The sequence below is a fragment of the Mycteria americana genome, chromosome 1 (assembly GCF_035582795.1).
Source record: "Mycteria americana isolate JAX WOST 10 ecotype Jacksonville Zoo and Gardens chromosome 1, USCA_MyAme_1.0, whole genome shotgun sequence".
NCBI lineage: Eukaryota > Metazoa > Chordata > Aves > Ciconiiformes > Ciconiidae > Mycteria > Mycteria americana.
In genome coordinates this window covers 14,400,088-14,423,718 of record NC_134365.1, presented here as the reverse complement: position 1 = coordinate 14,423,718, position 23,631 = coordinate 14,400,088, and the positions used below count along the sequence as shown (strand labels likewise).

General features: G+C 40.2%; 1 protein-coding gene across 3 annotated transcripts in view; it reads left to right on the top strand.

Moving 5' to 3' along the window:
- The window catches only part of SLC26A5 (solute carrier family 26 member 5), a 41,123-nt gene extending 18,381 nt beyond the window's left edge, over positions 1-22,742 (top strand). For all 3 annotated transcript variants that reach the window (XM_075491480.1, XM_075491487.1, XM_075491492.1), the window contains exons 3-19: positions 1,055-1,194; positions 4,436-4,546; positions 5,663-5,844; positions 6,372-6,536; positions 8,596-8,748; positions 9,999-10,081; positions 10,176-10,323; positions 12,055-12,168; positions 12,484-12,561; positions 14,063-14,158; positions 14,949-15,055; positions 16,238-16,307; positions 17,754-17,846; positions 18,784-18,906; positions 19,798-20,010; positions 20,278-20,332; positions 20,899-22,742. In XM_075491480.1, the coding sequence (XP_075347595.1) occupies positions 1,055-1,194; positions 4,436-4,546; positions 5,663-5,844; positions 6,372-6,536; positions 8,596-8,748; positions 9,999-10,081; positions 10,176-10,323; positions 12,055-12,168; positions 12,484-12,561; positions 14,063-14,158; positions 14,949-15,055; positions 16,238-16,307; positions 17,754-17,846; positions 18,784-18,906; positions 19,798-20,010; positions 20,278-20,332; positions 20,899-21,032 (2,065 nt within the window). In that variant the 3' untranslated portion in view covers positions 21,033-22,742. The remainder of the gene's footprint in view (positions 1-1,054; positions 1,195-4,435; positions 4,547-5,662; positions 5,845-6,371; positions 6,537-8,595; positions 8,749-9,998; positions 10,082-10,175; positions 10,324-12,054; positions 12,169-12,483; positions 12,562-14,062; positions 14,159-14,948; positions 15,056-16,237; positions 16,308-17,753; positions 17,847-18,783; positions 18,907-19,797; positions 20,011-20,277; positions 20,333-20,898) is intronic.
- The last annotated feature ends 889 nt before the right edge of the window (positions 22,743-23,631 follow it).

Genomic DNA, 23,631 nt, shown 5'->3' with positions numbered 1-23,631 from the left:
GATTTGTTTTGGTTAATAGAATGACCATTCTAATGGTAATGGCACCTAATTCCACCTCAAAAAACTTATCTGTCCTGAATAAAAAAAAATGTGTGGATCAAAATCCTCCTGAGCTATGACTTCTTGTGATTCAGTCTGCTTAATTAAACATGGAGAAGTGTGGATGACTCTAGTTCTTCTCTCACTTGTAGCAATAAGCTTCTTCACTATGCAATTTAGTCCCATGAGAATTCAGAAATGTTAACAAATCTCTGCAGTTCTCTTGCAGTTCCCCTACACAGAAAAGCATTTATATGATCCCAGTGCTATATTTTTACCCAAGGTTAAACTTTCTTACCACAGTACAATCAAAGTATGATGCATGGGAGTACTGGATAGAGATATTTGTTTCCTGGCTCTGTTCATTTGTCATGAGTCAGCGTTTCAAAAGATTAATAACTCTGCTAAGGGACACAAGGATCAGTGTTGCTGGCTTCAGTGCCTTTCCTTTCAGGGTAAAGAAGGGTTATGTTCTCAAATAGCCTTAAAGTTAGCCTATCAGTACCAGCGATAGTAACAAGCATTAGTAAAATAATAGTTTAAAAAAAAAAGCATAATAATATAAAATGTTACAATCAAAAAACCATAAAGCACGCAAATAGTAGATAAAAATAGGAAAAGCATTGCAACGTACTCTGAGTGAAAACCGCTATCAGAAATCAAGTTATCCTCAGGGGATGGTTACTAGGAATGATCTCAGCAAAAAGTGTTGTGTGACTGCTCAATCATGCATGGACTTGAACAGTTTTACTTCCCACTGACCTCCAGCCTCACAAGACTGTGATTCTCTTCAGTTCCATATGGTTTGTAAACAGCAACCAACATGTGATAAAGGGCTAAATTAACTGGAGCCGTAGTTGTTTGTGCTTAAGTTTTGTCCAGAAATTACTGTCATCAGGAGTCTGAGCCTGCCTTTAATGGAGCTGTTTCCCTGCATAGGGATAAAAGACAATTTTTTCAACCTGTTTGTTCCCTGCTAATGTCTAACTTTTTTCTTTGTGCATTATATTTTCAGTTGTTCTTCCAAGAAAGCCAAGTCTCATCTTTACAGTTTCTTACCAATTTTAAAATGGCTTCCCCGTTACCCAGTGAAGGAATACTTATTAGGAGACATTATCTCAGGTATAAGCACGGGGGTTATGCAGCTTCCTCAAGGTGAGTATCTCTCTGGATTTATTTATCCTCTTCTTTGCTTTTTCTGTGTGTACTTTTATGGTAGCGCCTGCCTTCCTGAACAGGTGCTTGTGAGAATAGGATGTGTATTTCAGATGTGTGTGTGAAGATCAGTACAGCATTCTGCACACCAGCCCATAATGATGACTCCCTTAACTGCAAGTCAGTGATACACAGCAACCTCTGAAAGAAGCTTACCTCTCTGATCAGTACCAAGAGCTCTTGATGACAGAACAACTTTTCACAGTTTAAGTGCATGTCTAAACCTTTGCTGAATGCACCCAATTATTTTCTGATCTCATCATCCTGAAAATTGTAGCAAATTCCCTACAGAGGGTAGCAGCATCTAATAGACATATAGACATAATGTTTCAGGAGAGCAACTGTTGCAAAGTAACCAAACTAAATTCAACCAGAGAAGAATGTGCAAGAAATCGGGCTGGTCGCTCTTTTTCTCTTACGGCTAGAAGTCACCAGTTTAAGCTGGAACCATAGTAGTGGGCAATGATTTACATGGTGGAAATAAATCAAAAGTATATTCTATAACAAGACTGCAAATCTGTGGAATTTCTATTAAATTACTTGGAAGTTTCACCCCAAGTGGAGCCTGGTCCTGAAGCAGAAGCAGGCTCTGTGCAAGATGAAGAGAAAGCCAGTATTCACTGTTCTGTTCAGCTTTTGGTGACTGAACCACTGGAATCTTTTGTTCAGCCTGACACCTTACTGTCGTCAGTCTCAGAAATGCCATGGGGTTAGAAAGTGACAGCATTTTTTCAGCAGTATCATTATGGGGTGCCATCACTGCTCTGGGAATGGCAGCTTCATGACAGCTGCCACAGTCCCATCAGATTTCCCCAGGAGGTCTTGGAGTAGAGGGAATTCTTGAATTTGTGCAGAGCCCAGTCCAGAGGAGTCTTCATGCTAAGGGTAATGTAATTAAGCATATATAAGTTTACTTGCATTTTGGCTTATTTCATATTTCCACCTCACTCATTCTACTTTAGGCTGAGGCAAGTCTGAAGAATTAATCTGTAAATCCAAGAAGCCTAGACTTTAATAGGCGGTAACCCATTAAAGCAATGGAATATCCTAACTTAGTCTTAGACTTCTTTATTTCTGTAGCTTCCCGGTTTTGTGCAATTTTTTATAATTAAGGATATTTTTTCTTACACAAATATAAGCATCAACTTAATCTTAAACTGATAAGTAATGTGGTTAACTGTCAGGCAAATCTGTCATATACTAGACACAAACATTACCAGTTGTATACTGAAACACAGTTTATGTGATGACCAGATAAGGACACTAGAATTCAAGTGGTCAGCAGTGAACTTTATACTTAACTTTGTGACTTCTTTTTAAACTAAACATTATTCTTTCCTTCGGTGATTGCAGACATGCCCTTAAACTGCTCTTAATCTTTCCCTTTCTAAAAAGACAAAAGTTAAACTCTTATTTTTCTGGAATGGATGTAATTATAGCAAGCAGGAGTTCAAAGAAGCCTGGAAATAATTCCAGGAAGAACTACAATGACCAAGGTGTTTAAGCTATGAACTCCTGTCATGTCAACATCTCTTTATTTCCTTGGCACAGACAGCCTTTAAAAACGCCAGTACAAATGAAATGGAATAAAAGGGTGTTCAGATCAGGAAGTTCACACAGACCCACCCTCCCTGTTTTGAAACCGCTGGTTTTCAGTTCTGGTCACTTGTACTGTTAAGTTCATCACCATATTAAAGGCCAGGCTGTTACAGTACAGGGTGTTCTGCTGATACTCTTGGCATGAGAGGTAGCCCCTGGGGCAGAGAATATATGTGGGGTGAGTTTCAGAAGTACTTAATGAAAAGTTCATTGCTGCAAGAGAATAAACGATATCATCGGTCCAGTTCTGATAAGAATATGAATTCTTGGTTAGGACTCAGACCTTGCTTAGGGCATGAGCAAGGCCATGTGAGCTATTACACTGCGCAAGAGTCTTGGATGACACAGAAGATCCCTTCCTGGTTTTGTTCTTTCGTTGTAACCTGATGCTTTGTCTCTCAATTTAAAAATAAATTAATAGGGAGAGGTGTTTTCGACTGTCACCAGCTCTCCATGGTGGGTGAACCCTTGCTTCATTTTGTAATTTGCACTGGGTTGTTGAGCTTTGCAGTCCTGACTTGGACCAGTCTGCCCAAGTGTGGTAAGAACACACAGCTTCCTCAGGTGTCATGAGTCTGCAGTTGCAAAGGTGAATTGGAGAACCAAGCCAAGCCAGGGTACAGTGTTTTCTTCTCGAGGCCCATTTGTTCCGTTCTGGTGTCTAATTCTCCTGAACGCAAGCCATGTAGAACTATTGATTTTGATGGAACTGCTTGGGGAAGTTACACGCCATATAATGTGGTGCACACGATTTGCTTGTGAGCCTGGTCCCATGATAAGTACACGCTCAGTCATGCAGAGGAGCACTATGGGAGGTGTCCCTCCCTGGCGTCCCTTAGAGCTATTCCCCCACAGCTCCATTGCCGTGCTTGCCAGTCCCCCCTACAAATCGGAATGGTGTGGAATGCACTTCCACTGCATGGAACTGGACAGGGCTTAATAACAAAAAGGACTTCATTTTTGGGAATAACACCAGACTGTATAAGGTCTATGACCTTACATATTGTAAACAATGATTCTCTGTTTATTTTACATTTTGGAGCGTGTTTTGTGGAAACATAAACTGTCACGTCATCCCACTTGTTCTGGGGTGAGGGAGGAGGGAAGTGTTTAATCAGTCATAGATTACCATGAAGACCATGTCTGATGAGAAAAGGAGGAGAAAAACCAAACGTATCCCACTGGTTATGGGGTTTTGGATGTTTCAAATTACATTATTTGACAGATGAAAACAAAAATAACAAAAAGTGTTTGGCTATTAAGAAGTACTTCCAGCCACAAAGGCAAAACAGCGAGTGCACAGGTGCTCAGATGTACCCACAAACACACATGCACACAACCGCAGTGCCTGTAATTAGAGACTTCTGGTTTCCTGACTCAAACCATCAGGTTTCTAGGCACTGCCCTACAGTATTATACATATTAAAGAGTATTCCCTGCAAGACTTCTTGTTTTTTAAACCTGTGATATGTCACTAGATTTCCTATTAGGTGAGTTCAGTTTTAGTAGGCTTAAATCCTTTTGCTTCAGATGGTTTCTTTTTGTTGTTTGCCTAACATACATATTTGTGTCTGTTTTCTAGGTTTAGCCTATGCTTTGCTGGCAGCTGTTCCTCCAGTATTTGGCCTATATTCTTCATTTTATCCTGTCTTTCTATATACTTTTTTTGGAACCTCCAAGCACATATCAATAGGTATATCTGTATGGATAACTGAAAGTCTGTGTGTGTGTGTGCGTGTGTTCAATAAAGTTGTAAAAAATAAAATTGGAGAAATAGAAAGTTTAGTTGTTTTCCATAAATTCAAATTTAAGTGAATAGGAGAAACACAAACATGTAAAACATCAGCAGTATTTTTTATTGTTAATTTATCCATGCTACTTAGGAAGGAATACAAGAGCATCTTTTATTGGATTAGATCTAGAAACGTGTGCTGTGAACTCCTGAACTATAATTTCATCGCTGCAGTCAACTGTCTGTGGGGCCAGGATGAATCTTTAATTTGCATAATAGAAACTGAGATAGTGTCATGGTTTAAACCCAGTCAGCAACTAAGCACCACACAGCCACTCACTCACCCTCCCCCCACTCCCTGCGCTGGGATGGGGGAGAGAATCAGGGAAAAAAACCCCTAAAACCCATGGGTTGAGATAAAGACAGTTTAATAGGACAACAGAGGAAGAGGAAATAATAGCACTAATAACAATGATAAAAGAATGTACAGAACAGGTGATGCACAACTGAATTGCTCACCACCCACTGACCGATGCCCAGCCCATCCCCAAGCAGCAATCGCTGCCCCCCAGCCAGCTTTCCCCCAGTTTCTATACTGATCATGATGCCATATGGTATGGAATAGCCCTTTGGCCAGTTTGGGTCAACTGTCCTGGCTGTGTCCCCTCCCAGCTTCTTGTGCACCTGGCAGAGCATGAGAAGCCAAAAAGTCCTTGACTAGTATAAGCACTACTTAGCAACAACTGAAACATCCGTGTGTTACCACATTATTCTCATACTAAATCCAAAACACAGCACTATACCAGCTACTAGGAAGAAAATTAACTCTATCCCAGCCGAAACCAGGACAGATAGAAAAAATGATGGTGTTTACTTACTGTGGAGGTGTATGTTCACCATCTAACTAGCTTTAATGGTGCTGAGTACTGGAGGAGGTTTTGGGACTAAAAAATACAATATTTAGGTAGAAAACTCTATTATAGTTGAATTACACACATCTCTTCATAAGAACCACCTTCCTAAAAGAAAAACCCACCAGGATTTTAACCAATTATTTTCTTCTCCCTCTTATTTCAGGTACCTTTGCTGTGATTAGTATGATGGTTGGTGGCGTTGCTGTGAGACAAGTGCCTGATGAAATCATTTCTGTAGGCTATAATTCTACTAATGTTACAGATTCCCTTGAATATTACCATCCTACAGAAGCCAAGAGGGTACAGGTAGCTGTGACTCTCGCCTTTCTTTCAGGAATTATCCAGGTATGTGCTTGCAGTTCGCTGTAAGGGCAAGTTCAGATGCTGCTGCTAGACTTGCAGTTGCAAGGGGTGCTGGTCATGGCGGATGCCCTGTCAATAGACTTGTGCTTCAGCACTGCACTGTGTAGAATACAGGCTGCTTTGTGGCAGCTACATAACAGAAGTGGGGAGGGATGCATTGGAGGCAAGTGTCTGGCATCTTGGCTTGACTGGGAAAAATGGGACCTCCCCCCTTTCATTTTTTCCTATCCCATCAGAAGAACTCAACGTGATGTTCTCTAATCTGTCCATAAATGCATACAAACACATATGTTTACCCATATCCCCCATTGCACCTGCCAGTGGCATGGAAGATTTGGTGCATTGATGGCTGCTTACTGAACTGTGGCTTTAGAAAGGCCAAGTTCAGGTTTGCCTGATCTGTCTTGGACATCGAGGTAAGAAGAGGTGTCCTGTGGCCTGTCTGCTATATAGTGCTGATGTTCAGGCTACAGCGGAGTCACATGGTTAATATTTCTCTTCTTCATTAGTTGTGCTTAGGTCTCCTTCGATTTGGATTTGTAGCCATCTATCTAACGGAGCCTCTGGTGCGAGGATTTACTACTGCTGCTGCAGTTCATGTCTTTACTTCTCAATTAAAGTATCTCCTTGGCATTAAGACTAACCGATACAGTGGACCCCTCTCAGTTGTATATGTGAGTAACTACATTTACTAAACATGCAAATTCTGCATTGTCTGGATCTAGTACCTAAGCCTTTTCCTGTTTTTTTTTATTATTTTGGCACCAAGTAGAATAATGCTTCAGTATTCAAAACTGGGTATGAGGTCTTTAAGTGCCATAGCAATATATGAGCATCTTGAAGTGCAGCTTGGGTGTGACTTGATAGATCAGTATGGTCTGAGATGGGCAGGTTTTAGGATTCTGCCAAATGTAGTTTTGTAATACGAACAGATAATGTTCATTGAAGCAAGTCTCTTGTACATCGTGGGAAAATGTGCTACTAAAATGCTTCACTGTAGACCAGACATGTTTTGCAAAGATAGGAAATGTTATTCTCGGAACCTTGCCCAGTCTGTATTTCTTTAATTTCACACACAATTTGTGATGGGAGTATTCTTCATGTCCTGTTTGTAAGCTGTTTTGTAGTGTCGTTGGACACAACATGTTGTGTCATCATAAATGTACCTGTTCTTTAGAGTAGTGGGAAAAACTATTTTGAAATAAGGACCCTCAGTGTAAAACATTGCTATTTATCAAAGACCCTAAGCATTAAAACTGATTCTTCAGAGCATGTAGGGATCCAGTATTTGACATAGCTCATAGCCTAATCTTTCACTCACCTTCTGTCTAACACATAGTGATGCGAGAGGACAGAAGAAAAACCATGCAGTGTAAAGCTATGATTTGGTTAGTATGACTTAAGTAAAACCAAAAGCTCTTGTTCACTTGAATTTAAAATTGACAGTTGTGGTCTGAAAAAAATGTAATGGCTCCCATGCAGCAAATTATTTGTTTAAAGGGACATTTCTAATTGAAATCACAACCAAAGCTTTTAAGTCTTTGTGAGCATTACTTTTCTTGCTGTTATGAACAAGCAGAGTTGAAATGCATCTGAATCTGATTTGCCTGCCAGTCTAGGAAGCCGCAAGTTGTTATCACAAAATCAACATTCTGATTTTGCAGACAAGAATTCCTGAGTGGAAGAATAGGGAAGATCTCAGATATCTGTGAAAACCCAAGCTTTTGAGCAGATTGATGGCTCAGCAATAACGAAGCTTCAGGATTTTGACTACATGGAGGCTATAGAAAATACTCTGTGGGACTCTTTCTTGTATATTTGTGCAGATATAACAAACCTTTCGGAAACAGGGCTGCACTAATGATTAATTCCGAAATTTGCTGTTTAGTTCACTAATCTGGAAACCAGACAAACTAACTGCCAAACAAACAGGAGGGGAAGTATACATTCAAGATGTCCTGGTAGTACATCTTGAATGTATAATATCCTGATAGTTGCTGTCATTTTACTTCTATCTAAAGAAGGGTATGTACATCTTCTTTCAAAGACCTCTCCAGAGGTCATTTATTTATTTTTATTTTTTTAAATGCAGTGGAAGAAGGAGGAGTAATTGGTAGGGGAATCATTTACCTTCTAGCAACTTGTGTGTTCCAGCAAGCTTTCTTTCCTAACAACCTTTTTTAATAGTGTTTTCAACTAAAAGATATTTGGAATAATGACCAGTTCAGCAGTGTTGCAAGGTCACTGTTATTTAATCATATTGCTATGGTAACCTCAATGGTTGTATCAGCAGCTTTATCGTTTTAGAATGCTTTATGCAGCTCTAAGTAGATGTGACTTGCCAAAGAATATTTGAAGGTATTAGAAGGAGTTTGCATTTATCGCTTTCAGGTAGCTGCCAGTATGAAATATGTGTGAAAATGCTGAGGATAAGAGATGTGGTTTAGTTTAGACTTTTCTCTGCTATGATAGTTTTTTCCTCCAAATTTTTGCCCCATTTGAGGAAGACTGATATTGTAAATGATTGCAAGTGCATCTCCCTCACTGAGATACTCTGAACTTCTGTGTTTTGTGGGAACAATGGGGATTTTGGTGAGGCACTGATTCACTGTGGTTATAAATGCAGAATAAAAACACAGCTGAACAGCAGTGTATAATTAGCTCTTTTGTGGCAAATGTCCATGAAGATTATATTTTCTTAGGAATAATTATTATAATTCTGTTGTGTTACAGAGCATAGGTGCCGTGCTTTCAAAAATAACAACGACCAATATTGCTTCATTGATTGTTGGATTAATATGCATTGTTCTGTTGTTGATTGGCAAGGAAATCAATGTCCGGTTTAAGAAGAAGCTCCCAGTTCCTATTCCTATGGAGATCATTGTGGTAAGCCAGTTGTGAAATTCTATAGCTAAATTATATAGCTATTCTAAAGCTGTAGAAACTATCTCATTTTCTATCAAGTCTTACTGAGCTTTAGAGTAACTTCTGTTGAACATAATTCATTTTAGCCTTAATCCAGTTGAAGGTTTGGATACTCATAAGGTTAGGGACTGACGTGCCCAAGTTTTACATGTAAAGTCCTAAAGAAGAATTGAAAACCCAGTTAAACACCCACAGTCCTATATGGCAATGGGTAGGTAGAGATTTGTTGTAAAACCCACTCTACCCTGGAGTTTCGGCACCTGAATGATTCTCTGAGAGACATGCCTCTGAGTGGCATTTCTCACTTGGAGTCCAAGAGCTCAGAACCCCCTCCTGAAGAAAGGTGCCCGTTTCAGAGGTTCTGCAGGGCTTGCTTGCTTCGTAAAATGCGGTGGTAGAAAGCAGAGCAGGAACCAGTGGGACTTAATACTTAACTTTCCTTTCTCTGTTTCTGAGACTGATAACTGACTGCAGCATTGATTCTGTTTCAAATGACTACTCTAAAATACATGGATAAAGCAGACTATCTTAATATATACAAAGCCCACATCTCAGATAACCTTTCACCTTTAAAAGTGGTTGGACTTAAAAATGAGTTCTTGGATAACTAGAGCTCTCAAACAACCTGCACAAAATCAGAGCCAAGAAAGGGAATAACTAAAGGTATGGGTACAATCTAGATAGAAAGAACAAAGAAAAGGGATGCTGTTGAGAGATGATGGAGGTGGTGTAATAGGGTATTTGATAGTAAGGCAATAGCAAAGCGATCTTACACCTTACACCGTTCCTTTCACTGCAGCTGCACCAGTTCTGTTTACAGATAGCATGCAGGTTATGCACGTGAAAATATGGCAGTGCGGACATCCTTGGCTTGTCCATGCATTTAATTTCCCAATACACTATTCTGCCTGAGCTTGGCTCAGGCAAAGGGAATTAGAGTGATTCAGATCATACCATAGCATGTTCCATTTAACTGTTTCCAAGAAAACTTTATAAAAACTTTATAAAATAAAATGGGGGTTGAACATGATGGAGGGAAAATCGTGATACTTCCTCCTTTTTATCTGCTTCTTTACCCCCTAACTCTTAGAAAATGGATTGACAAATAAATGTAATCCCTTGTGTGTATTATTTATAATCAGCTAACTAGTTCTTCAGGTGGCTTTGTCTCTTTCTAGCTGATGTTTACAAACGTGTTTGTGGATTTTTAGGTAATTATTGGCACAGGAGTTTCAGCCGGAATGAATCTGAATGAGTCATACAGAGTGGATGTTGTTGGGAATATTCCTCAAGGGTAGGGATGATATATTCTTATTCAAACTATACCTTTTCCATATGGCATGTAGCTTTTATTATAGTAATTTGTAAATATTTGTTTCATCTCCAAGGTTACGTGCACCAGCAGTTCCTGAGATTCAGCTTATCCCAGAAATATTTGTGGATGCGATAGCAATAGCAATAGTTGGATTTTCAATGGCTGTATCAATGGCCAAGATCTTTGCCCTTAAACATGGTTACACCATTGATGGAAATCAGGTAAAAGTATTGGTGTTGCTTTGTTGAAAATTCTCAGTAGCACCTTTGTTACATCATTAAAGTAGAATGGGATATTGGACAGAAATGAGTTTTTCTTTCATAGTGGAATCAGGTCAAGTTTTTGACAGCCTACACTTTTAAATGCCAGGAATTATTTTAAGTTCTTCTGGCTGTGTTTTAATAACCAGTTTTACTTTTAGCTTTGTTTTGGGAAACTTGCTTCTGTTAGACTTGGACATATGCATGAATATTAATTGTTGGGACAGACATTACTTAGCCTACTGTCCTGATGGGCAGCTACTTTATCTCTGCTTTCTGTAATAGAGCAAAGCATAGAGTTCCCATGTGATAAATACAATGCCTTATGTGACAAAGAACTATTATCTAAGGTTTAGAAATTCCAATTATGTTTTATAGTTTCTCTTTATTCCCACCCATTGCAAATAGGCAGCTCGTCATTTTCTGGGGCAGCAATTGGCCCTGTCCGTAGTTAGCATTCTGATCATTATTTGAGTGATAAAGGCTGTGGTTAGGGACTCTCTAAAACTAAAACGATATGTCATCCTCACCTACTCTGTCCTTCCTGTGCAATTCAGAATCAATATTGCAATTGGATTATTGGTTGATATCATTGTGGTGTCAAGGGAGACAGAGAGTTCATACGCCGTAACTCATTTCCTAGCTGTTCCCCTTCTCAAAATGGTTGTCTTCCTCTGAGAGTAAATGGTGTTTAAATGACTTTTATCTACAGTTTTACATCTAGTCAGATGACTCTCATCCTTCATATCATTGTTTTTTGTTACCCAAAGAGAGAAGAGCTACATGCAGCTACAAATCTGTAGGTGCATGAATGGAATCAGCACTATTTACATTAGTTAAAGTAATCATCACTGACCTGAGTTAAGCATCTAGATCTTTTTCCTCAGGAGGTGCCAGATGCTACTTCACCTGGATGTTAAACTATAGAACTCCTTGTCACCTGATGCAGTGCATGCTGAGTGTTTAAATAAATCAAAAAAGGATTGTACAAATGCAAAGAGAAGAACTCATTGAGAACTATTGAGAACATATAACTCAAATCACCTCAGTTACAAATAGTGGGATGCAGAGTAATCTGGGGAGGCCTCATTACAAGTAAATACTTTCTTAGGTGTCAGAAACACAGTACTGAGGTAGATGGAGCTCTGATCTCGCTCATGATAACAGCTCTCATGGGATCTTCCTGATGAAACAGTGGACATATGTTGGTTTTTTCATGTACAGCAATGGATTACTACCCACAGAAACACAGCCAAGGCTGCTCTTGGTTCTAATAGTATTAAACAGATAGTTTAGAGTGGGAAGCAAAGAACAGCATTTGTATGAGAAACCATCTTCTGTGTATATTCAGCATTAAAGTTAAAGTTATCCCCAAGCTGAAGAAATCCTCAAAACAAGCAATGCTGTCATTCATTTTAGTTTTCAGTGTGACTCATTACAGTAACATTTAAGGATGGGAAATGTCTTGAACACTTCATCAGATACTTTATTTAACAGATGATTTAACATGCATCAACTTGCGTGTGTGTGAGAACCACAAGTACAAGCTACAAAAAGGTTGCTTATTCTCTACAATAAGGTTGCTAGAAAGCACTGTAAATAAGATGTGGTTATTAATATGTATGGATAGCTCCAGCTTTGTACAGTTGCTAGGTATAACTGCCTTTTGTTTTGCTCTATTGTTTAATGCAGGAACTTATTGCCTTGGGAATATGCAACTCTGTGGGGTCATTTTTCCAAAGCTTTTCAATCACTTGCTCAATGTCTCGGAGTCTTGTTCAGGAAAGCACTGGTGGGAAAACTCAGGTATGTAAACTCAAATTTTGAGCCAAACAAAGTATGCTTTTTGGACCTTCAAAGCTAAAGTCTGAAGCTTCACTAGATTGCCAGATTTCTCTGCCTGGGCCAGAAGGAATAACGAGTTTCCCATGTTCAAATCCAGGTTGGGCCAGGATAGCAGGCTGCCCAACAGTCGAAATGGATGAACTGAGTGGGAGGGATCAAAAGCCACTTGAACAACTAGCCTTGTGGAAAGCACGAGAGGGGTTAGCTGATCAGTAATGTTGCTCTTTGGGGACACTTCTTAATACTCTGACATCTTTTCTTGCTTCTTTTGTTCAGATTGCAGGTGCACTTTCTTCAGTTATGGTTCTGTTGGTAATTGTGGCTATTGGATACCTCTTTGAACCACTTCCACAGGTAAGGGAGTTTTGCCTGTTAGGCATTGCATTGTCAGTAAGCAGAGGCCAGCGAGTATTGCTTAAAATAGAGATTGTGGGATCATTACTAAGCAAACACAGTTAGGCCTCGATCCTGAAAACTTTAAATTTTGCATGCATTTTTGCTGTAAGTTAGACTAGAAATTAACAATATTTTGAAGGATTCAGCATGCTTTTTTTGTTGTTGTTTTTAATATTGGACATTCTGGACTCTGTCTTTAGAACATTAAAATGATACCTTCAAACAGTTCCTCTTTGCAGCATAGGAATTCTGGGAAGAGGTTAAAAAGTTACTTTCTTTTAAAGTAACAGCTCAGCTGGGAAAGGGCTGGGGCTAGGTGATGGCTCAGCACAATGAGTTGGTTTTGCTGCAGTTTTACTTATTTGTATAAAAATATATTTACGTGAATAAATATATTCTCACTTAAAAAGAAAAAAAGCTTGGTTCTGGGGCGTGCATAGGATCATATGCAATTCCTGGCATTTTTTTTTAAACGAGATGTAGCTTGGGTTACACCTATATGACACTTGCAGGAAATGTTGCAGTATATTGTAGAGAAACTTGAATTTGAGATTATAGCCTAGCTGCTTCAGGCACTACGGGCACTATAATTGCGTGGAGCTCAGGAAGATGTGATTTCTCATGCCAGGAAAGAGTAAATCAAACAGTACTGACTCTGGCTTGCCATTTCTGCAGCTCCAGTAAAAGCATATCTCCACTGAACTACTTGAAAAGTTGTTTTTTTAAATGGAACATCTGTTCAATAGACTTATATCAGTTTGTCATGGTTTAACCCCAGCTGGCAACTAAGCCCCACGCAGCCGCTCGCTCACTCCCCCCCGGTGGGATGGGGGAGAGAATCAGAAAGGTAAAAGCGAGAAAACTCGTGGGTTGAGATAAAGACAGTTTAATAGAGAAAGCAAAAGCCGCGCACACAAGCAAAGCAAACCAAGGAATTCATTCACTCCTTCCCATGGGCAGGCAGGTGTTCAGCCATCTCCAGGAAAGCAGGGCTCCATCACGCGTAATGGTTACTTGGGAAGACAAACGCCATCACTTTGAACGTCCCCCCTTCCTCCTCCTTCCCCCAGCTTTCTATGCAGAGCCTGACGTCATATGGTATGACATCATGACCAAAGGCCAGTTGGGGTCAGCTGTCCCAGCCGTGTCCCCTCCCAACTTCTTGTGCACCCCCAGCCTACTCGCTGGTGGGGTGGTGTGGGAAGCAGAAAAGGCCTTGACTCTGTGTAAGCACTGCTCAGCAATAACGAAAACATCTCTGTATTATCCACACTGTTTCCAGCACAAATCCAAAGCATAGCCCCATACTAGCTACTATCAAAAAAATTAACTCTGTCCCAGCTAAAACCAGCACAAGTTGTACAAGCACAGAAATATGGTTATTTGTGGTGCTTTGAAGTTTTTATTTGGCATTGGGTTTATTTTGCTTCTGAAAATTGTATTTGTGTGATATTCCTAGACAGTGCTAGCTGCAATTGTAATGGTGAACCTGAAAGGAATGTTTAAACAGTTTGGAGACGTCGTGCACTTCTGGAGAACCAGTAAGATTGAACTGGTGAGTGATACACAGCTCAGTGCATATATTTTACTGTATTAAATTTGTTGTTCCTCCTCTTCCTAACCCCCAAAACAGGATAGAAACTTATCAAGGAGTTACAAACTGATGTTGCATTGCAGATGACCATAAGACATGGAGCTGTAAGTACCCTAGGAGAGTGATCCATTGCGACAAGAATGTTTTTGTTGTTGTTGTTCAACAACCTTTAACTCAGGTCAGAAGTAGTTTGGTTGCAGTAAAAGCAAAGCTTTTGCAGTGTTGCTATAGGAACTGCACTGAAGGCTGTGGGAATGTCTGAGAAGAATTTGAAATACAGAGTAACAAAGAAAACTACTTGAAGGTACTTGCCATCTTTTAAGACAAACCAAAAACCTGGCTGGAGTGGGCCAGAACTAAGAGTGTATCGCAGGGAACAATTTGGTGGCATTTTTCTCCTGGATTAAGTGGCTAATGGAAGTAAGTGAGAGCTGCTTGCAGGCCTTGCGTTTTTGGGGGTTTTTTTTAATTATCCTAAGGTATTTGGAGTCTGATGCTAACACAGGATTCCTTGGAGAACAGGACTTAACACATTAATATGTGACAGTTTGTCAGATGTTATGTTAGTGCGCCTTGAGCTTTTATGCCCTTCTGAAAGGTTAAGGCAATTACAGTCTGCTATCATGATGGATTACGTTATAGTCTATTCCTGAACAGGATTGATACATAGGTTTTGAGGCTGAATTATGCTATTGTTTTTGCTGTTAATAGAAAAGAATGCATAATAATTCAGAGCTTTTCTTTGTTTTAGGCCATCTGGGTGGTAGCTTTTGTGGCTTCTCTTTTCCTGGGACTAGACTATGGTTTGCTTACTGCAGTAGCATTTGCGATGATAACAGTTATTTACAGAACACAAAGGTCAGATTTCTTCTTTATCAAAATTAGTGTTTGCTGATCTTCTGTATGGTTTTGTTTGTTTAAGGGGTGCAAATAAGCAGAAGACCTTTCCACTCTCTTCAACTGTATGCAGTATAGAATCTGCTTCATAATGTAGGTCATGCCCTGTGGCTCTGATCCAGGGTTCACATTTTATTTTTCTGAGAACAAAATTTCTAGAGGGCATGAAACTTGCAATTTCAATAATAAACAGATTTTCGATTTCTTGTATTGGTTAATCTTCTTGTTTACTTTTTTTAATGCCTAGAGTTCAGAAGTTCAAATCTGCTCGATGCTACTTTCAGTAAATGATTACATTTTGTTTGCACTAATTGTCACAGTCAAGTAGAAGTGGAGTTAGGTTATACCTAAACATTCATCTAGTGATTTTATAAGAAAGTTTTAATTCATCAGAAAATTGTGCTTGCCCTTCTAGTTTTTCAAATCACTTCTCTCTCCCCATTCAAAGTGACAAAGTTTTTACTGTGAAGCTTTCCAGGTCTACAGCAAAATGATTTCTTGCATGTGTGGATAGGACTGTTATGTGAGGCTTCTAGGCTCAAGGTCTGGGATATCTAGGTGGAAAATGTATGAAAGTGTTGGTTTCAGTCTGCATTGGAATTTCCAACTGAGATTTCTGCCCTGCATAAATGAGAGTATTTTTCTGCCATCTCTATATGGTTTTGTTCTTGCAAACAGAACGGTAATGTACTTTGCTGTCACACTGCTTGTGAATTGGGAATATTCATCTTCTCAGGCACTGTCCTGGGAGCAGAGTGGCTCTTTGAAATTGCAGCATGTTTTCTGCCAGTATTAGTTTCCGTATTTGCCAGATAGTCAATGGAGTTGCACCAGTTCATGCCGAAGAGAATTTGCCCTGTATCTTTGCATGCTTTGGCCCACGCTTTTCAGAAAATGACAACGTTACAGTGCTAAGTTTCTAAATTGTGTTTGCACTGACAGAAGCAAACTTGTCTAGTCACCAAATGGCCCCCTTATGTTCCTGCCATAAACTGCCCACTGCATTTAACCACATTTTGATAAGCCCGTACCAGACAGGCACTGCAGAATGACCATTTAAAATAAGTTTTCATCTGATTGAATACTTACTTTTCCCACTTTATAAGTGATAATACTGAAACGTTTGCTTCCATTTCTCTCCAGCCCTCAATACAGAATCCTTGGTCAGATTCCTGACACTGACATCTACTGTGATGTGGAAGAGTACGAAGAGGTAGGATTGTATTCTTCTGCATTGAAGAGTTTTGTGTAGTGGAGCAAAGACAACTGTGGCAATTTGCTGCTTAGCCCTACCATACTGCACATGTACTGCTGTCTGCCCGGCATTCACCTGTGTTGAAGGGGAGGAAAATAAATTTAATTTTAGTAGTAAAAGCTATTTTGTTCAAAATGCTAGCTTTTTGTACTGCATGTACATTTCACCAGGAGGTGATCAAAAGTAACCTTTATACTAGTTCCATTGTACTAGCTTGTACAAAATGGTAAGGCTTATAGGAATACCACTGCTAAACCTGCTATATACACAAGTGCATACAAGGCCACCTTCTTTACGTGTGTGGCAATACTGCATGAAATCCACAGAACCCAGGACCCAAACTGATCTGTTCTTCGGAATTGCACAAACTGTTCAAAATAGCATCGCCCTGCCTCCACCCATCATTAAATATACATGATTAATGTCACAATTGCTCGCCATGCACTTAGCTTCTTATAAATGCCATTTTGTTCAACCAAAAGTCGGTGAAAGCAGTACATTTTGTCAATATAATGGATATAAACATGCTGTATTTATTCACAAACAGCAACTACAATTTTCTGTGCTCTGTGCCATGTTCTCGGAGATGCTGCTGTCGAGGCTACATCCCCCTTTACTAAGGAACCAGTCTGTAAAAACCTGTGTGAAAAGATGATGCTATAATCTGAAAACATCCTCTCACCAGCAGTTCTGCTTTGAATATGATACAAAGCAACAGTATATGTGGGCATGTTTATAGCTGTATGCAAAGAAGAGGAGACTCCATTTTTGTTATACTGAATGCAGTTAGCATTTCCTCCTCCTGAATAAAGATGGGGTTGGTGGCATATGGCAGGCTGGATCTCTGCTGCTGGCCAGGTCATTTGCATGTAAAATGTCAGACTGCAGCCTGTTTAGACATGGCTACATTTAAAGTAGAGGAAAGAGGTGATAGCGAGACCTTTCTGAAGGCCTGTTCAAAACCGAAGATTTGAAAGAGGAGACAAGAAAGAAAAAGAGAGAGAGAAAGACAGAAATAAGTCATTATGCCTGTAGAAAGGGAGGCTAAAAGGAAGCATTCCTAGATCTGCATGATTTCCTAATGTTAATACCAGCTGCAGATAGCAACATCAAAGAACTGCAAATATTTAATTCCTTTTTATGGCTGTACATTTCATTGTTATAAAGAAGGAGAAATGCCACATGGCATTGATTGTGTGCAGCATTACACTGGGAAAGGTGGAAGTTCTGATCTTCTGATTGGCTTTGCTCACAACAGTGCCAACCTTTGTTGTTTGACACATGCTGATAGCCATTCAGGGTTGGCTGTTGGGCTGCATGTTCATGTGTCTTGTGATCACACAGGTGCTTTTCTTCTAGTGCAGGCAATACTTAACTGTGCACATTCAATATTCTTTTCCTTAGGTTAAAGAATATCCTGGAATGAAAATATTTCAAGCTAATGCATCACTTTATTTTGCCAATAGCGAGTCATATACAAGTGCACTGAAGAAAAAGGTGAGTAAAGCAAATTCTTTAATGTCTGTGTCTTGAAAATTCAAACTGGCTTCTGAAATGTGCTCATCTTTCAGCCCCTTTAGTGTAGCCCCTAGTACAGTGTTTCTCAGCCTGTGGCCTGGTGATCAGTAAAATATGAGAAAGTGACCCTGCAGCCAACTGCAAATCATCTTAGGAAGCAACAACATGGTGGGAGGGAATAAACGGATGAAGTGTAACTTAATACTGACTGCTTGTGAATGGACAGTCTGGTGGTTGCAGACCACAAACTGGTCAAACACATTTTTTTTCAGAAGGAAATAAGTAGTTGCTGAACTGAAAACAAAACATCTGGGAGTAAAAGCTTCCTTTCTGGGTGACAAACTTTACTGGAGTGTAAGACCGTGGAATATGGTGGGCATTTAATGCCTCTCATGAGCAACAAATTACCTGCGTACAGAGTATGCCTCACCTCCTGTCTTACCGTGTTTGACTGGGTGGGAATGGCAATAACAGAACTAGCTAAGGGCAGAACTGCCTGACCCAGTAGTTTGCACCCTTACTAACTTCTGAAAAATTTTTCTGTAGCTCCCATGATGAGTCTCATACAAAACAGGTGGGTGGTACTTATCTTCACAAAGCAAGAGGTATTAGTGATTTATGTCAAATGCACTTCTCTCCCCTTTGCTCTCTGCACTCGAATCAGCATTCGGTTGAAACATGGCACCCTCTGATTTCAAGAAAAGAATGTGATGCATCTCTTCCTCATCTTCTTAACACAGTGCTTGCCAAGATTATTCCTTCTTACTCTATACTGTTCTCCCCCCCACCAAGGGAAGCTGAACAATGCAGGCTTGTCTTTTAAATTTATGACAGTGATGAATTCAGTGCTAATGGATACTGCAATGTCACCCTAACAAGCTGAATCTCCTCTGATCGTGCTTTCTTTTCATGACAGACTGGAGTGGACCCTTGTGCCATATTAGCAGCGAGGAGAAAAGCACAGAAGAGGCATGCCAGGGAAATAAAGGCAGCAAACGAACTCAGAAAGCAAGCTGTATTGAAACTAGTGAATTCTTTGGTAAATATTTACCTCTATTTTATCAGCTAACATGCTGCTTTCTGGTGTTACCATTCTTGTTTATACAAGGTACAGAGGGCTACTCGGGTAGGAAGGCTTGGGGAGCAAGCATTGTGCAGTGTGGACAGGCTACTGAGGGGACAGCATTAAGGATCAGAGGCTCATGGCTGGATTGGATAATTGTGTTGAACCTTGATTACATTCAGGTAGCGCGTAGGGGAGCAGAGCCTTTCCACACTGTCATACTGACTCAGCAGTGGTGTTGGCAGAAATTGGAGGCACCCTACCTCTTCCCCTCCCCACACACTTGGAATAATCATGCAGAAATAGGATATAGTAAAATTAATTCAAATTAGCAGCCCCTGTAATAAAAAGGTGCCATCTGCACTGCTGATCCTGGCATGGTTAAGTGAGACAGGTACATTGAGAAGGGTTGTTTGAAACATGCTTGTGCTTTTGTGCATGTTTAAATTCACCCCCGTGGTGGGAGCTGGTGTGTGCTTTTTACCATGGGGAATCAACCAAATGCCTAACTTGAGAGCCCGATTGCTTCTTTTGTATATATAGGCCTTGACAGGATCAGCAGGGATAAGGCAAGGAAATGGAGTAAAAACATACGAACAGGTGTCAATGTTTGAAGGAAATGGGTAATTCACTCCTAAGATAACAACTTTAAAATGCTCGCATGCGACTGTAGAAAGGCTGGGCATAAGAGAATAAACCTTCATATACATAAGATATGGAAGTATGTGTGCATGTAAAGCCAGTTTCTGTAATGGTTAGGGGCTGTACACCTTTTAAAGGCTGAAAGAACAGATGAGTATGGGAGGAAAGGCATCTACACTGAAAAAGCATTAGCTGTCATTAAGGTTTATTTATCTTCTCCCCCAGACTAATGACGTGGAAGCAAGTGTAAAACATGAGATAGCAAATGATGAGTTACCTGTAAATGGAAAATTTGCATCTGTAGATACTAGTGTACAAGATGTGTCTCCTGATGAGCATGAACACTTTGTGGAGCCCAAAACAAACATCCACTCTTTAATTCTGGATTTCACCCCGGTGAACTTTGTGGATTCAGTTGGAGCAAAAACATTAAAATCGGTAAGTAGGGCTTTTTCCCCCAGAAAAACCCCATAGAAAATTTGTGAGATGCCCACTGGAGAACTGTCAGCATGAGACATAAATGCCAGCTCAAATACAATCCAGTATCTCACCTAATCACGGTTTTAATTCTGTAGCTCTGTAAGTTTTAGCTGAATGCTGGGGAAAGTGGACTGTGCAGCTTTCACAGTAATTGGCTTACACCTTCCAGAACTGTGACGTGTCAATGATATACCTGCGTTTAACTTCAGTTTAACTCTGTTGCAGATTATAAAAGAATACAAAGAAGTTGGTATCTGTGTCTGTATTGCCAGCTGTAGCGGTGAGTTGAGGGGGGGCGTTGTGAGCTTTATGGGACAGCTTATGTTTTATCTCTTTCCCTCTGGCCCCAAATTTTCTGCTGCCAGGTGCCTCAGTAGTATCAGCACTTACTTCACATAAAATTGGATTAAAATTGGATTTGAGGAAAAGCAGGCCCATATACATTAGAGCCTTCACTTTAGTGAAAGTAGAGCACTGATGTAATGAGTTCTGTGAGGACTAGATCCTGCTCCCACTTGTTCTGGCTGGCAAATTGTAAATGCCACACCGAACTTTGTATCTTGAAATTGTTGTAATAATGTAATAAGGAGAAAAGCCTGCAATGTTCCAAGTTGCTGATATTTGAAATTGTAGCATCTTTGGCTAAGAACATGTCTCTGCATATGTCTGGATAAGAGAATTGCCTGTTTGGAGTAGAAGTAGCATGGGATCCACCTGGCTATTTTAAATGTTTAAAGTAATAACAAGTAACAGAACAAGTTGTCATCTTCTTCCTTAGATACCGTTGTCTTCCATCTTTGTACTTTAGTTTATGCACTGATGCCATGTTTGGTTTTTCTTTTCTAGGCCCTGTTATGAATGAGCTGACAAGACTGAATTTTTTTGATAACACTGTAACGAGAGAGCTGCTGTTTCACAGTATTCATGATGCTGTCCTTGCTTGCCAAGTGAAAGACGGGTCTGCTTCACAGACTGACTGACCTCTGAAGAGTGGCATCGAGCAGAATGGAAGCCAGATTTATGCTGATGGAGACTCTTTCTGAATATTTAATTTGCACAGTTTAGAGAGCCTAAGGCTATTTGTATCTACGGGTATAGGGTGGTGCTTATTTTCTGTAGGAAGAGTGGAGAAGGACTTGGAGGCCTTCATGCTCTTGAATTTTTTCCTTCAATCAGGGTATAGCCTTCCAATGACATACAAGCACAAAATTATACAACACAAGAAAATTCAGTGTATTCTGCTACAGTTGGAATCTGATAGACAAGGTGACATTCCTATTCCTGTTGAGAAAATGGGCACTTTAACTCACTATAAGGTGGGATTTTGCAGGAAATAACTGTTCTGCAATTGCAATGCACTGTACCAGTGTCTTCAAAAGCTTCCTTAGATGACTTTTAAAGCCTGATGTCAACATCTGCATACAACAGATTCATATAAATTATAATAAACTGCCAGCTGGATTAATGAATTCACACTGGCAGCATTTAGCTGCTACTCTTTTTAAACCTGGATGGTACAGTTATTTTTTTTAAATATCTAACCTGTCTCAGCTATACTCAACTCTTTATTGCCTGAACATTTTCACTCTAAGTGAACCTCAAGTTCAAAACTCATTGTTTAATTATTGCATTATCAATGTGGTACTTCCACTGCCAAAACCTAGTTATGCTTTCTAGAAAAGAATACAGTTGATTTTAAGCTAAAATTAGTTTCAAAGTCTGAAGACAAAACTGGTTTAAGGCAGGAGTGAAGCCTATTAAAATTAAATTAAGAACTGATGCCCTATATGCAGTCTCTTTAAGCTGGAATAAAAATGGAGACAAGGTCTAAAGTCTCAGTGGTCCAAAAAAAAAAAAAAAAAAAAAGACGTACTTTTCTGTTGCCTGAGATATCTTCCTACCAGCAGTGCTGCTTCTGCCTCAGCTTTTAAGTGCTTTGAGAAATAGATTTCAGTAGAACTCAAAAATGTTACATTTGGGTTTTTTAAAAGAAATCGTAGTGTGGAGTTTTTTCTGTTGTCTTCACAACCTGGCTGCTATGGTACTGCTTAACTTCAGGTGTGAGACAAAAAACATGGAAATGTAATTCAAGCAAAAGAATAAAATCTTCAATGCCTGTATTTCCCTAACACCAATCACTATGAATCTGAGCAGAAGTAGGAACCTAAAAGTGTCTCTCTAGGTTATTTCGACAGCACAGGGGAAGTGGAGCGTCAGTGACCTTTCGCTTGGCACCCTCAAATCAAAGGTCCTGTGCATAAGCGAATTCAAACAACGTCCTCTCTTCTGAATGCAGAACTTAAGACACTTATTTTGCTTCAAGCTCTGTTGCAGCTGGGGCTTGCTTCAGGTAAACCACGTTTCCCAAGAACCGGGGGTAGTCGGGAAGATGTTTTCTTTCCTCAGACTCCCCTGCCAATAGGGATAGGAAGCTTTCTGCATCAGAAATTACTGCTTAGCTGGAGTTCAAAGGATGAATTGAATGCATGTTAACACATTGTGCGTGTTTGTTTAAACAACTTTTGGTACATTTTATAACGTTAACTTGTTTAACAAGGCTTTGTATCTACATACAGTATATTTTTCTACTTTCAGCTTGTCGCAGCTTCAGTTTTTAATTATGTAGTCTCTTCAGTTCACGTCAAAATCCTGTCAACTTCTAAAATAAAGTGGTGATCACGCCTTGTCAAAATTTTCCACTTTGTCTTGGCGAGACTCTCTATGTGGGACACATCAAGGTTCCCAGATGCAAGTGTCTCATGGTAAGAGGTGGGTGAGGAAGGGTTGCTGCCTCCATGCAGGTCCTCCCTGCTGCTCAGGTTCCTGCTCCTCGCCCTCCTGGCTCCCCCACCCACATGAAGCCCTCTCCACCCATGAAGCCCTCTCTGTGCCAGGCCTCACAATGATGCAATTAATGCTGCACTTCCTGGGCAGCTGCTGAAATGCTGGACTGAAAGTCGTTGCCCAAGGAAGTCCTAGGTGCCAGCCTGTGCAGCACTAGCGCTGTGCAACCCCCTCCTGGGTACTACCGGCATCGCTGGTAACTAACTCCTCTAGTAAAATAAACTCTGGCAGCTTTTGACTAGTCTCTTCCTGTGCTTTGCTGCCACCAGCTGAAGCACTGCTTCCTACTCGCCAGCCTGAGTTATCTACTGAAAAGTAAACTGACTTCCTCTTCCCTATACTGATTAACAGACTGCTGTCTAAAAATTTAAATCCTACCTCAGGCTTGTCAGCGCTAGATTAAACAAACCCATATCCTTTAAACTCAGAACAGGGCTCACCTCCTTCCCCTCTCCAGTTTGTCTGCATTGACAGGGCCATGCCTCTACCCCCTCACTGCTGAAGCCCCACCACAGCAAATGTCAGCGGATAGCCTAAGTCCGGTTTGATACCTCTTAATAATCCAGATAATATTCCTCTTCCCCTCCTTTTTTGCAAGAGTACTGACGATAATTCAGGATACCCAGTAAGATCCAAACTCTTTTTACATACTTCACTTATCCTTCTTAAGTAAAAGGTACACTTGAAATTAAGTGCTGCACTTGGTAAACTCTGTCGGTGCTGCTTTCTGAACCA